This window comes from Python bivittatus, unplaced genomic scaffold (assembly GCF_059951505.1).
Source record: "Python bivittatus isolate LINGU-HERP-01145 unplaced genomic scaffold, Pbiv_v1 ctg000000_np1212, whole genome shotgun sequence".
NCBI classification, from domain to species: Eukaryota; Metazoa; Chordata; class Lepidosauria; order Squamata; family Pythonidae; genus Python; species Python bivittatus.
In genome coordinates this window covers 2,757,688-2,772,227 of record NW_028277028.1, presented here as the reverse complement: position 1 = coordinate 2,772,227, position 14,540 = coordinate 2,757,688, and the positions used below count along the sequence as shown (strand labels likewise).

At 36.7% G+C, this 14,540-nt stretch overlaps 1 protein-coding gene across 6 annotated transcripts in view; it reads left to right on the top strand.

Annotated features, from left to right (window-relative positions):
• TECRL (trans-2,3-enoyl-CoA reductase like) overlaps positions 1–14,540 on the top strand; it is a 66,725-nt gene that overhangs the window by 3,754 nt on the left and 48,431 nt on the right. For all 6 annotated transcript variants that reach the window (XR_015794758.1, XR_015794752.1, XM_025174688.2 and 3 more), the window contains exons 3-6: positions 2,623–2,667; positions 4,398–4,501; positions 11,490–11,605; positions 14,064–14,169. Coding sequence is in view for 4 of the 6 variants with exons in the window: in XM_025174688.2 (XP_025030456.1) it covers positions 2,623–2,667; positions 4,398–4,501; positions 11,490–11,605; positions 14,064–14,169 (371 nt within the window). In the remaining 2 variants the exon portion in view is untranslated. The remainder of the gene's footprint in view (positions 1–2,622; positions 2,668–4,397; positions 4,502–11,489; positions 11,606–14,063; positions 14,170–14,540) is intronic.

The window sequence follows — 14,540 nt, the reverse complement described above, 5'->3', positions numbered from 1 at the left end:
CTTCAGGCTGGAAAGGGTCTCTGCCTGAATCTTTGGAAAACTTCTGCCACCAAGATGAATTGCAACTAGGCTACATAAGCTGATCTCCTGATCTAGCATGTCAAATTACCATGTTTCAGATGCTTTGAATTAATGATAAAATTCAATTTTTTACACTGAAATAAGTGCATTCATTGTTACTAGAAAATGTGTTCTTTAGTATGTTTTCTCATTTGCCGTTACAACAATGGATTAAAATTCAGGGCAGCTTCAATATAAAAAGACTTGTGCCTTTAATTCTTAGTCCTGCCAATCCAAATTAGCACCTGTCAAGCTTTAATTAATTACCTATCAATTAGGATTATAAGCATTAATTGGTATACATATTAATGTATTTAACATTAATAAAAAGCATCTCAGTGGTAGGGGTTCACACTCAATGCTGTTCCATAGTGTATAAGCTACAACAGCTTATAAAAGCCAAGCCAGGCAAAACATATTACATGTTAGTGCAAAGTGTGAAGCTAGCCAATAAATCCATTATTTTCTATAATGAATCACCAAATTATTTCCCTTTGCTTTCATATATGAATCTAGTGACGTCTTCCTTATTACAACAAGGAAGTTGTAAAAACTTGTAAAAACAAGTCTCATATTTATTGATCTCTTATGAATATCAGTCAATTTCACCATTGCAAGTGAACAAGGACAATTCAGCCAGTGAAATATATCTCATCAATCCCACTGATTTCATTCAGAAGTTAGGCTGAAGTGTAACACTCCCATGTTAAAATCAATGAACTTAAAACGTGCTTCATTTTCTTAAGTTGATAGGTTTGTGCTTAAACAAATCAGAGGGCAAAAATCCTCCAGATGGTTTAGCTCATTTCCAGGAACATTTTCCAATCTGTGCAACCAAGAAATACAGGGTTGCCAAGTGATATCATTATCTGTTTTGCAGTAATTCAGAAGTGTTCTTGAGACTTCTCAGACGCTAGAGTCTCATCCATCTTAAAGGACATTTATTATGACCTTTGCTATTTCCAGACTGCCCTAACCAGGACTTGACATTTCTGGATCTATTTTATTTGCAGAGAATGTATCTGCTCTGGTTGACATGAAGCATGGGTCTTAAATCTTCTGTTCTGGAGATTGTGCTGAGGTCCCTTTATCTCTCATTTAAACTTCAATTTGTATGTTTTTGAGATAGTATGAAATATAAGGTCCAATATTTTTGAGTTAATATTATTTTAAGAATTCTAGCAATATTCAACCTCCATCCACCCCAAAATCATCTCTATCTAATAGGTATGGTCATCACTTTTCTCTAGCTGTCATCAAGAATTGCCTGAGAGGAATTTGTATCTTATATACAGGAAAATAGTGATGCAAACAGACCCTAGCATTTATTAACTCTGAATCAAGTTTAATTCAAAACTATGGGATTTCCAAAATGTTGGAAGTAAATGTTTTCCAAATCCACTAGTTACTACCAGCCAGACATTGACCTTCTGTTCCTCTTGTCTTTAAACAAGAAAATGTAAACACACACACACACACACACACACACACACACACACAGCATTGGTCATCATTCTGAAAGCTCCATCCTTCATGGAGTGGGGTCTGTACTGTGAAGGCACAATGCTGCTTTCTTCATTCTGTTCTTACTCCTCCTGGTGACACCATAGCAATTGACCATTCCAGTAATGTTTCGGATTTTGATGCACATACTCTAGAGCTAGCTGGGGGCTGTGTTCTTTCTATGGAGTAGTGAAGTTGCAAACTCAGCAACAAATATATTCTTTATTGCATTTACTATAGCATTCCATGCCTTTTGGAACAACTCCCAAAATTTGAGACTTGGAACACTTTGAATTTTGGTAAGAAATTCAGAATTCCAAAGAAGTTTTGAGGCAGCATATTTTAACAGCATATTTTAACATTATGTTTGGATGCTGACATAGACTTTTTATCTTAATTTTTCATGATTGCTAAAGAGATATAATTTCTTCAATTAATGAAACTGGATAAACGTTGGAGTGACTTTTTGGGGAGGGAGGTAATTCACCATAACTATTTAAAAGCAAATTACTTCATAGGTATGATATTAATTCAAATTAATAGTTTTAAATATATTGACATGGTTTAAATTATCCACAACAGAAAGATTATTACCCCTTTCATCCATTGTTTCCATCCCAATTTTCTGTACAGCACCAACAACAATTTGTAAGTACAACAGCAAAATTTGGTTAGAAGCTGGTCTCCAAAGCAGAATGTAAATTTCTGAATTATTCATAAAATAATAAGCAATTATAATGTGTTGATTATCAAATGTTCGATCACACTATAGGTAGCAATAAGCTGTCATGTACCACAACTTAGTAATATTTCAAGCTGGCCCACTGAAATCAATGGAACTTAATTTACTGAAGACTGATTCAAGCACTGATGATTTTAATAGATGCACTCAAAATATAATTGAAACAAACCCACTGCTTTTGAATGTTATTATTAACCCCCAGGCAAGATCTTGCAATATACAGAACAGACTTCAGACTGACGTGGCAAAGTAATAGGAATCTTTACTTTAAAAAAAGGCCTGGGAGTAAAGTACATTTTTTGCTTATTTGAGAACAGGTCCACAATGGTACCCATCTCGGATAGGCCTGCGACTAGAACGCAGTAAGTATTCATTTTCCTATCAAAATTTTTTAAAGTCTCTTTTCCCTGAGGGAAATAATTTATCCTGACATTACTACTTATAGATTTCGGTACATGTATTTTCTGTTGAAAACTCTATGTACATAAATATCTATTTTGTAGAACAGGCCATGCCAAAATTCAGAAATTACAACTCCAAAAAATGAATCACTGAAATTTTTGTGTTCATTGAAACAGTTGTGAAAGCATTCCAGGAAATGGGAGCACATCATTTAAGTGTTCCTTCTTCAATATTTATATTCCCCACCACCACCATCACAAAAATGGTCCCACATCCTCAGTTGTCTAATTAATTATGAATCGGGGGGAAAAAAGTTTTCTTGAGATTGCAACTCTATTGCTAAGCTTTTCACTAATTATTGGCAACAGTTGTCTCTGTCTCTTTTAACTGAGGGATGGTCAAGTAGAATGTTGAAAAAGGGTTGAGATTGCCCCTTGGACTTTCCATGGGAACCTCAAATTCTTTTGATAGTAGGGGGAGGTGTGAAGGAACATATAAAGGATTCTGATTCCATTCAGACTATCTGACAGAGAGATCACTTCTTCACTATCCATTCTTTGTCAAAGTGTTCCATAAATGCAAGCCAGGTCAACAAAGAGGGTGCCCATCCTTCTTACTGATCTATATAAGTATGTTCCATATGTGTGTCAGGTCATTCCCTCCTAGCTCGTATGTACTAATGTGGAATGTCCCTTCTGGGTTAGCATTCTTCAGTTTTAGGCAAGTTAGCCAAGTAGCCCTGCACAATTTCTTCTGCAATCTGTGCCTGACTCATGCTGAAATTTGAGATAGAGAAATAGGGAATTATGTGAAAAGGCTTCCTGGGAGAAGATGCATATATAACTAACCACATTCAAACTAAGAAAAGAAAGCAGTCAGAAAGAATTACAAAGCATAAGATAAGCAAGGTTGGGGAAATCCATACAGATGGCAGAATTCAGTATGGGTCACTCACAGTTCAACAAGTCCTTTGCCATATATGCACAAAGACATGTCCAGAGAGAGGAAAAGAGGTAGGAAAACTTGGGCTAGTTCCTCAGAGTGAATACTACCCAGGTAAAAATTGTTACAAGAATGACTTCGGTTGCACTGACTCTGTAGCACCTCTCAGCCTACTGACAACAAAGGGCAGTGACAGTAGAGATAACACGTCAGGAATTTCCTCTGTGTACTGCCTTTATCTCTCACTTTCCCTGGGTGCCTTTGTCTTCCCAGCACACTTGCTGTCTGATGCTCTGCCTGATGTATGTAACTAGTTAGGAAGTAGATAGGCTTTGTTGGCCAACTCTCCCCTACAACTCCACCATCTCTTTCCTTTAATAATCCTTCCTTCTGTTAAAGTTACAAGGAACTGCTGCACTAATTCTTGCTCACGTCACATCTGTACTCTCCAGAAACACATTCAGAAAGTCCTGTAGCTGTTAAAAGGCACCCAAGTAGATACCGTGTCCCTGATGCAGAATTGCTATATCCCCATGCTTGCATTCAATGGTGGTTTAGGGACTGCTGGTGTATATATTATTTGACAATCTCACTGGTACCATAGAATAGCAAACAGTATTTCATTTGCTAGGCTTTTTTTTTTTTTTTTGAGCAGAAATCACCTTTCTTTCTGCTTATATATTTATCAGAGAAACATTATGCAAGATGAAATTATGTGTCCCCTCTTCTTGCTTCTTTGCTTTTATAGATGGCCCCTATTTAAAAGATTCTGTTAACGTAAAGAGTCTTGCAGCATCTTCTATCATTACTCTGTATTTCACAGACATGGGACAGCAAGTCAGCTGGACAACGGTAAGTATAACTTTTGTAGAAGTACAAATATACACAGCGATACAGTTCAGTTCTAAAACAGCTCAAAGCCGCTTGGTTTTTCTTTTGTTAAATTTGTTTAGGCAAGCAATTTATTTATTTGCATGTTTGGTTATAGTTTTTGGCCTACTAAATCCAGATTTGTTCATCACTAAAAGATGCACTTTAGCTTAGAAGCTAAAGCCAAGGAACACAGAAAAACAATGACCCTAGGAATCAACTGAGGACAGCTTCCCCTTAAGTAGTCTCACTATTTAAGCTTAAATAGTCTCACTTCCTCAGCATGCTGGCTGGGGAATTCTGGGAGTTGAAGTCCACCTGACTTAAAATTGCAAGGTTGAGAAACACTGATGCAGAACCTTACCTGACTGTGAGAGAATTTTTAATAAATTGGAACTGGCTTATCACAAGATGCTTCAAGAAGTTGACTTCAGCAATTAACCTCTAATGGCTAAAAAATTGGATGTACAAATCGGAAATCCCAATTCAAACATCACCTTCACCAAGAACTCAATAGGCAAACTATTTTCTCTTCAACCTCTCCATCTGCAATATCCTGACCTTTCTTGTGGGTTATTGAGTAGTTTATAACAAAACAATATTTTATGGGCACCTCTGAACACTCAAGTGGCAATAGAAATACTAGAGAAACCAGCTTTAAAATAAATGACAAAATATGAAAGGAATTCAAAGAGAATAGTCACCATATGAACTTGTATATTACAGACAGAATAAGCAAAACAAAAGGCAAAAACCCCAAATCCTAACATTTCAAAGTAGCTTAAAAACTATAATTTCTGTAATTTTCAAATTGAAAAGTGAGCAGACTTGCCCATTGATTCTCAAAAAATCCACTGGTGAGATTAGGCATGAACTCTGGTTTTATAAGTTTAAAGCAGCATTGTGGTAGATGGCACATACCTGTAAGTGCTTTAAAATTATGCTACTGCCATGTTAGGTGGTACCATGTGAAAATGCAGTTTATTGGAGGGACTTGAATTAATCTTTTTAATGTCCACAAAATTTCTTAATCTGTGAAAAGTTCTATTGGCTCATCAATATCATATATATAATATCATATGACAAGATGAAGAAGAAATTAAGAAAATAAACCCTCTTTGTTTACAGAAGCATTCTAGCCAGGTCACCAAGAGGTGTTTTTTAATTTTTTATAGGTTATCAAATTTAAAACCAAATTGCCGCTAACAGTAACAACAAGAAGCCTCAGGTGGCCTACAGAATATGATAAATGAAGAATGGAGCATTCTAGATAACATAACTAATTTTTTTACTAGGATCAATTAAAATGACACAAAAGTAGGTATATGTTCAGGTTTTGCAGAATTTCCTTAGGAAGGATGTTACAAAAAGCCAAATAGGGGAAGAAGAAGATGCTGTAAATATTAGACCAGATGTCACAGCCATAAGATCTTTTGCTAAGCCTTGGTCTCAGATGCACTGAACTTTCAGCAGTTCAATGCATTTGTTAGAGAAAGGTGTATTAGGTGTCTAATTTCACCCAGCATTCAGGAACAAAGATTTTCCCAGTCCCCAATTTGTTTCTTACTGCTAACCAGAAATGCTGAGTCATTAACATTACTATATGATGAATTTGAATGAATGATCCAGGCATATGAAGCTTGTGGTCTGAACTGAATATTATCTCTGGTATTCATGGAATCAAGAATTAAGAGACACATTCCTGCCCCCCTTCTATCTTTCTGTCATATATAAATAGATGGCATACAGAAGCATACTTAGCATTCGGTACATTGTGTATCAGCTAGATTTGGCCTCTTTTGTGAATATCCATCATGTTCCAGTTTCAGCAGTTAGGAAACTAAGTCCAGAGTATTAGTTAATATAAGATGCAGATATTTTTCTCTTTGAAAAAATAGGAGCAACAAGGTACTCCTCTGCTCCTCTACCAGACGCCAACAGAAATTTTAATTATAATTTGCTATTATAGTAAATTAGCTGTGTAGTTAAAAACATTGTAGTCACTCAGTGACACTGCCAACTTTTGCTATTTTTTTTTCAGTTCTATGATATTATTATTATTGTATGAATCCAAATATTTTTTTAAAAAATTAGAGCCATACCTAATCTTTTCTGTTAACTTCAGCGTGTTGTTCACAGGCTGCAAAGCTGCACCACTGTTTTCATTCATTAACTTTCAGATTCAGTAGATGCATTCTGTGATTGACTGCAGCCATGATTACTGTAGCTGCTTTGTTGTTGTCCAAATCAACTGCCCTCAAATTGTTTTGTAGAGATTTGAAAGTGATTCATAAATGTGACAGATTTACTGTCTTTATACAGTTTCAAACCTGCATGCAGTTTTCCTTCTACATATGCACCAAGCTGAATGTAGGGATTAAATTGCCTGATCAGCTTTCTGATATATCACTTGTCTATTAGAGCACTCAAAGTCATGCTGTTCTGATGTGGTGTTTCTCACTCTTTAGCTAGAACTGGGGAGCAACCTGTTGTCCCTTCCAACTCTATGGTTCCAGGATTTATTAAGCAAGTTCACCTGAAGGGAGAAAGAGAGAGAGAGAGAGGGAGAGGGAGAGGAGGTCAGATTTATTCACTGCATGAGCGGGACTGAGTCAGAATTTGAGGCATTTGGTGATTAGACAGATTTACTAATCCAGTATATAAATAAATAATAGTATTGCTGTTAGACTATTATAATACAAACATTTACTTTCTGTCATAAAATATTATGTAAGCAATAAAAAATAAACACATTTCAAACTTTTTTAATAATATTGTTGCACAAGCAACACGATATGTTGATGCCAGGAGAAGCTGGCCAGTGAATCTCAGGGTGGTGATCTTTTTGAGCTTTAGTAAGCACTTACTTTTTAAATAGTTTTTCAAAGTTTTTGTTTATATATAGGAATGAGACACTTTCTGCATTGGCTCACTGCTACTTCTCTATAGACTCTTTGTTAGACAATATGGAAAATGTTGTGCTTTTCTATTCTCATCTTTGTTATCTTTGCTTTAAAAGAGGTATGAGATACAATACTTCAACATTTTACTATGGCAGAAGTCTTGAAAGCATTTAACTGAAAATGCAGAATTAAGGTCTGTAAACAGTCCAGCATCTCTAATATTTTTATCCCATTTTGTAAAAAAAATAATAAAAATTAAAGGCTTTGCAGTCATTTTGATGCTTCCCCATCATAAATGACTGCAGAAACTCTATGTAGTCTTTACTCTCAAATTGCTTCAAACTGAATTTTGCTGCCTCAAAATCTCAAATCCAAATTTTGAATTGAATCTTGTCTCTGTCATGTTTCAAATCTGAATCAGACTTTGGCTAATTTTCACACTCTTACTAGTTTATCACCAGAGAAATTTCAGCAAGGATTTAGTTAATAGCAAATTTGGGCATTTGACCCCTACCACAGCTGACAACAACAACAACAGCTGACAATGGCATAGAGGGCAGCAGCCAACAAAATCTCACTGAACATTATCTTCCCTTAATCTGCCAAAAAGAAAAAGGAAAGAAAAAAGAATACATAAAGGAAGATACACACCAGAATGTCGCATACTAATAGTGGTAATTACATTTTAAAATTTATGCTAAAGAGGATTGAATTGGAGAAAGGCAAATACAAAGGAATGTACATTATAAAAGGGGTGTGTGGAAATTTATGCTGTTAGAACTATATAAATTAGGGGAAGATACATAGGGATTGTTGTACTCCACCCAGAGTTGCTTTTTGTGAGATTGGCGGCCATATAAACATGATAAATAAATAAATAAATAAATAAATAAATAAATAAATAAATAAATAGCAACATCCCTATGTTAGATGTTTGGAAACGTAATTCTTAAAAATATTTTGATGGATTTTTCTTTTTTAAAAATCAACTTTAAAACTCAGCAGACTTCCCAACTAATGCGGATAGAAAAACCAAAAAGATTTTTACTGATCTGGTTATTCCCACAGAGGAATTCACTGGAAGGCAAAGTTTAAGGGAAGGAATTTTGCACACTACAACTTCTACTATTCTTCCCACAAAAAAGGTTCTGACAGAGACTTAAACCTGTCACTCTAGCTGTCGATCAAATCCAGTCAAATATTATTACAGTTTTAGACCAAAATACAGTCAAAACACTGGTTTTGAAAGCAAAAATATACAGTAGTAGTAATATCAATAGAAATGTACACAAACCAACTTTCACTTCAGATAGTACCTTCTTTGAATCAGTGTTACAGAGTTACAATCATATAGCAAGTCCCTGTTGCTAAGAAGCAAAATTTGACAACTAAAAATGTGACTTTAAAGTAGAGGGTTTCGACTGCTGTTCCGCAGCACATTTATGTGCCACAAAAGGTCTGCAGTTGTGCCATATCAATGAGCCACAAGTAAATGACAGAAAGTGCTCCGTTTCTGCTCCCAAGTCCCAGTGCCCTGTGATGTCACAGAATTCTGGGTTCATGACCCAGAAGTCCTGCGTAGGAGATGTGTACCATGAGATGAAAAAGACTGAAAACCACTGCTGTCAGTTAAAAGGAATCAAATGTAAAATTTATTTGAATGATGTGGAAAATTTCTTATTAAAGCCTAAATTAAACCAAGAATCAGAGTAACACTGACAGTATAGCAGAATATATTCAATTGATTCAAACTTGCCTTCTAAAAGAGCAGAAGCCAGAGCACTAAACTGGGCTCTGGAGAATTTCCAACAATATTTGGGATACTTGAACAGAGATAAGCTGCTGGACTAGGTGTTGGGAAATCTCTTAGGGGTCAATACATCTTTGAAGTTTGACTTAAACTGACCCAAGTCATTCTGTAATGCTGTGTCCCAGATTCTCTGTTTAATGACCTCTTTAGCTTTGTTTAGTGCCAGGGACAATAAATTCCCCAGGTGAAAGGCCACATAAATGTTTACATGAGGTGCTGTTCCACCTTGTAGATGTAAAGTTGTCCGATGATATTAATAGCGGCAACTTAGTTGATGCCAAGATAAGCCTTAGCCAGGTTGTCAGGATAATTAGCCAGAATTTGGCCTCAATTTTGGCTGACCTGCAGTCTTGTATTGCATTGGACATATCTGAGAGATTGAAAAAGAGATCTTTAAAGACGTGGCTCTTTTTTTTTTTTTTTTTGAAGGGGTCATAGTTGGAATACCCTAATTATGCTAATGTACTAATTATAATTACTGAATGACTGATTTCACAAGCTGTTTAATAGCTGCTAAAATGAAATTCCCTCCCAGCTTTGAGTGGAATCTTTTTATTGCTGCAGCTCTTGTTTTGGAACCACTGAGGAGGAATAGGTAGTCTGAGCAGTTTTCTTTCTAGAAACTTGGAAAACAGCTCTGAGACATATACAGCTTTTTAAGTTGTTCCATGTTGTGATTATCTATGTGCCATCTGTAGATTTTAAGAGCTGTCCCAAGACCAGCCTGCATTATTACAGGGTGACAGCATCATCAGCATAGAGCAAGATAGAAAGATATTTGTCTGCCAGTTTTAGGGCATGTAAATCTAACCCTAATTCCCAGCCCCCGTCCCCCCATAGATATACAGTTACCCATCTACGTGTATAGGTAAATTGAGGACCTAGGAGGTAGTATTGATATGGACTCTGTATCTGGATGCCAAGAGTGGAAATGTGCAAAAAGTCCATGTTGTATCCCATGTTGTTATTTTGGGATACAGGCCATCCACCATAACTACATAACTAAGAGTATGTAATTCTAGACAGTTCTATATTTATTGATCTGTTGTTTTCCATGGTTTTATTTTGTCAAAAAATGTGAATGAAGACACAGTGGTGGTAAATAGAGATGAATGAATAACAATGCCATAAAAGGGTAACTTTATGGCCTCAGGTCACAAATTAGTGGAGATAAACAATTCCAATCCCACTTTGAATTTGAATCTGTCGTCTCTCTGACTGAGCAAAGCATTATTTCTGCAGAATTTGTCAAGCATCCAAAATTCTTGTATGAAAAGAATGTAAAACTGGTGATGGATTATATATAAACTAGACCCAAACATTTAGTACCCACAATATTCTATTCAATCACTGACGAAGTATGATGTCCCCATAATTGTTACTGGGAGAGGACTGGCATAGGCTAAGTGTCTGGTTATGAATTTGCTGGAATCCTGACGTGGAGGAGCAAATCTACGTCTTTATTATCTGTTTGCATGTCTCTTTGATTTCTCAGGCCAGAGAGTTATGTGCAAAATTCTGGGCTGCGACACCCTATAGGCTTACTTGGGTTTCTGTTCCCTGTCTGTCTGAAAGGGCTACATACCTAGGAACAGCTCCGTAACAATATTTTTGTGATGCCTCATTGGGAGGCTCAGACTATTTATCTCAGTCTTCTGGCATTAACTGAAGGGCAGGAGCAAATACAAGATAACAACTGAATACAGACCATGACTCCTGCACTGCATCTACTAAAAAACTCTCAGATGAGAGGGATTTCTGTATATAATCCAGTGGAGACAGAATATTGTATTGAGGCTTTCTGGCAGTATTCGGGAATTCACAGCAAATTTGGCATCCACTGAGGGATGATCCCTCTAAGTGGCAGATCAGGACCTCTCTAAAGCAAATCGTAAAGGTTCTGACAGATAGCTGCCATATCATTCTAGCCAGCTGTCTTAACCCGCCTTCTCTCTGTGCCATAGCACCAGCTAACTTTGAGGAGAGCAATTGGTGGATCACTCCATCAATCCTTGTGCTTTAATTTGTCCCACAGTGAGCTCTTAGTAAAGTCACATTTGCTGGCCTTATGACTGGGACAAGGTAGAGCCTGGCTACAGCAAAAGAGCAAATTCAGGTTGGCCTACGTTATGCTGTCTCAACAAATAGAGCAAGCCAAGTTAAAAAACACTTCCCAGGAATATCACCCTTATTTTATTGTTCTTATTGTGTTAACCAATCTTTCTCTGTTCCTTCTTGGTTGGATTTTTTTTCCCAGGTTTTCCTAACTGAATATACAGGTCCTCTTCTAATCTATCTGCTGTTTTATCTTCGTCTCTCAAGTATTTATGATGCAAAAGAAAGTGCAAGAAGTTTACGCCATCCTGTGGTTCAGTGAGTAAGAATGGTTACACTTAAGATTTATTTATATACATACACAAATGTGTGCACACACACATAGAAAAACAACTATATATAAGGTTTTGCTAGACTCTTTGGAGTATATCTTCAGTCCTCCTTGGAAACAGCTAAGATTCCTGTTCTGTAGTGAACTATGAATTGCTGGTGTTGGGAACTACTGACTGAGGTCTATGATATTACCATCTTATCACCATTTTATTTCCTCAATCCCCAAAGTAGTTTTACAACTATTTAGAGTTGTAGATATATGTGTGTGAATACAGTGTCGCGTGCATATGCTCCTGTTTACTTTTGAACTCAGCCTAATGTTATCTGATCTTTCATGAATGTGAAAATGTTTTTATTTGTTCAGAAAATATTTGCTTATTGTAGGAAATATGATCTTTATATCTATCTATCTATCTATCTATCTATCTATCTATCTATCTATCTATCTATCTATCCCTTTGAAAAAGTTCCCCCCCCCCCAGCAAAGGTAGCTCCTATTTCCCTAATTTTCCAGAACCTCATAAAATTTGGAGCTTAAGTGCTGTAGAGCTCCCAATTTTTAGCAAAATTTCAAATTGTATTTGTTATTTATTATTAATTAATTAATTAATTAATTGAGATTTGTTAGAGCTGCCTCTTCCAACAGATTCTAGGTGGCTTACGAAATCGAAAACAGTGAAGACAATTAAAAAATATAAAACAACACCAGCAGCCTGGACTGAAACAACCATAACCATAACTACAGGAGAAAATCACCACAAAGGCCCAGCAAACACATTAACCCCAGGCCTGGGAGCAGAGCCAGGTCTTAAGGGTTTTCTGGAACCCCAGGAGAAAGGGTGCTCTCCATATCTCTGGGGGGATGCTGTTCCGGATGGCAGGGGAGTGCGACAGAGAAGGCACACTTCCCAAGTTGACAACATTTAATAGAGGGGATGTGGACTGTACCCACTCTGTTAGCACATACAAGGCAGGCAGAAACAGTTGGAGATAGGTGGTCCTTCAGCTATCCAGGCCCTATGCCATGAAGGGCTCTATATGTAATGACAAACACCTTGAATTGCACTTGGAAGCCAACTGGCAACCATTGCAGCTTGCAAAGTAGTGGTGATACATGGGCATACTGAGAAGCACCCATTACTGCTCTCGCTGCTATATTTTGAATCAGCTGTAGCTTCTGGATGGTCTTCAAGGGCAGCCCCATATAGAGCACGCTGCAATAATCTGTTTGTGCGATGTGAATAATTGTCTGAAGTGCCTCCTGGTCAAGGAAAGGACACAACTGGTACACAAGATGAACCTGTGCAAACACCCTCCTGGATACAGCTGCCACCTGCCCTTTAAGCAGTACTGTGGGTCCAGAAGGACCACCCAAGTTGTATACCAGTCTCAAATGGGGAAGTGCTACTTAAGACCAATAATGAAACTGTCCCTGACCTCGGGGACCCTTAGTCTTGTCAGGATCGAACTACCCTATTCAGATTTGAGCAGCCTCCAGACACTGGGACAGCACATCAATAGCTTCACCTGTGCAACCTAGAATCAAGGTATAAAGCTGGGTATCATCAGCATACCGATGATACTGAACCCCGAATGAATGACCTCACTAATATCATTATGGCATTGGCTGTGACTATTGTTTCGGAACACTCTTAGAGTATCCTCGACCGAAGAGGTATATAAACTCATAAATAAATAAAAATAAAATCTAAATAGTTATCTATCTTATTTTTGAAGTAATTTATTTGGGAAATGTTGTGTGTGTATGTACACATTTTGAATAAGATGAAAGATACGATTAATATGGTTGTCTTGTTCCATACTCTACTCTCTTAAAAAGCTATGTTTGCTATTCTGTACCCCTGTATTTTTGAAATTGGAAATTGCATCAATCTAGGTAACAGTTAGCAGAAATGTACTGGATTTTTTAAAATGATAAAACTGTATGGTCTTATTGTTAACTCAAATCATGCATGTGTACTTTGACTGTTGCAGACCCACATAGGCCAAACGTGTCCAGAGCACGCCTTCTCTGGAACTACTATCTCAGTGTATGAATGCATATGAACATAATAAAAAGCAGATGCAATAAAATACTCTCAGCAACCTTTAGTAACTGTAACCAAGTTAAATAAGTTGAAGAACCTTTAAGTTGGTGACAATTTCTTCATTTAATAACAATACTTTGAAATTACTTATTTTTTAGTATATTCAAAGTGTTTCAACTGCATGATCTTATTAATGAAAAAAATATCAGCATTATAACAATCTCTGCTTTTCAAAATTAGGGTGATTTGCTTTAGGCTGCTTAACAAACTGATCATGGACAGAGCAAGGTGCTTAGATTCCTTGCTACAATAGATAAGATTTAAGCATGACTGCCTGAATAGCATCAGATTTTTTTAAAAAAATCTTTGTTTCCTATTCTTGATCATTTCTGCAGTTTGGCCTGCATCTGCCACTGTTTACATTATATCAGGCATCTTCTGGAGACCCTCTTTGTGCACAAGATTTCAGAAGGACATACACCCCTGAAAAATATGATCAAGGTGATTAAAATGCATAAAATATACTATAGAAATGAACAAGCATAAAAAAAGGTATTATTAGCCTATTTGTTGCATTTCTGTCCTGGTTTTCATTATTCATGTGGTATATTATATTCGCACGCTTGTTTTATCATCACAACAAACCCTGCAACTTAGGTTAGGCTAAGAGAGAATGACTGGTGTAAGTCATCTGTAATGGTATCCAGCGAACTATCCTGAGAACTTAAATTGCAAGCAGTGTTTAAATATAATAGATGGACAGACAGTAGGTAGATAGATAGATAGATAGATAGATAGATAGATAGATAGATAGATAGATAGATAGATAGATAGATAGAGAGATAGAGAGATAGAGAGATAGAGAGATAGAG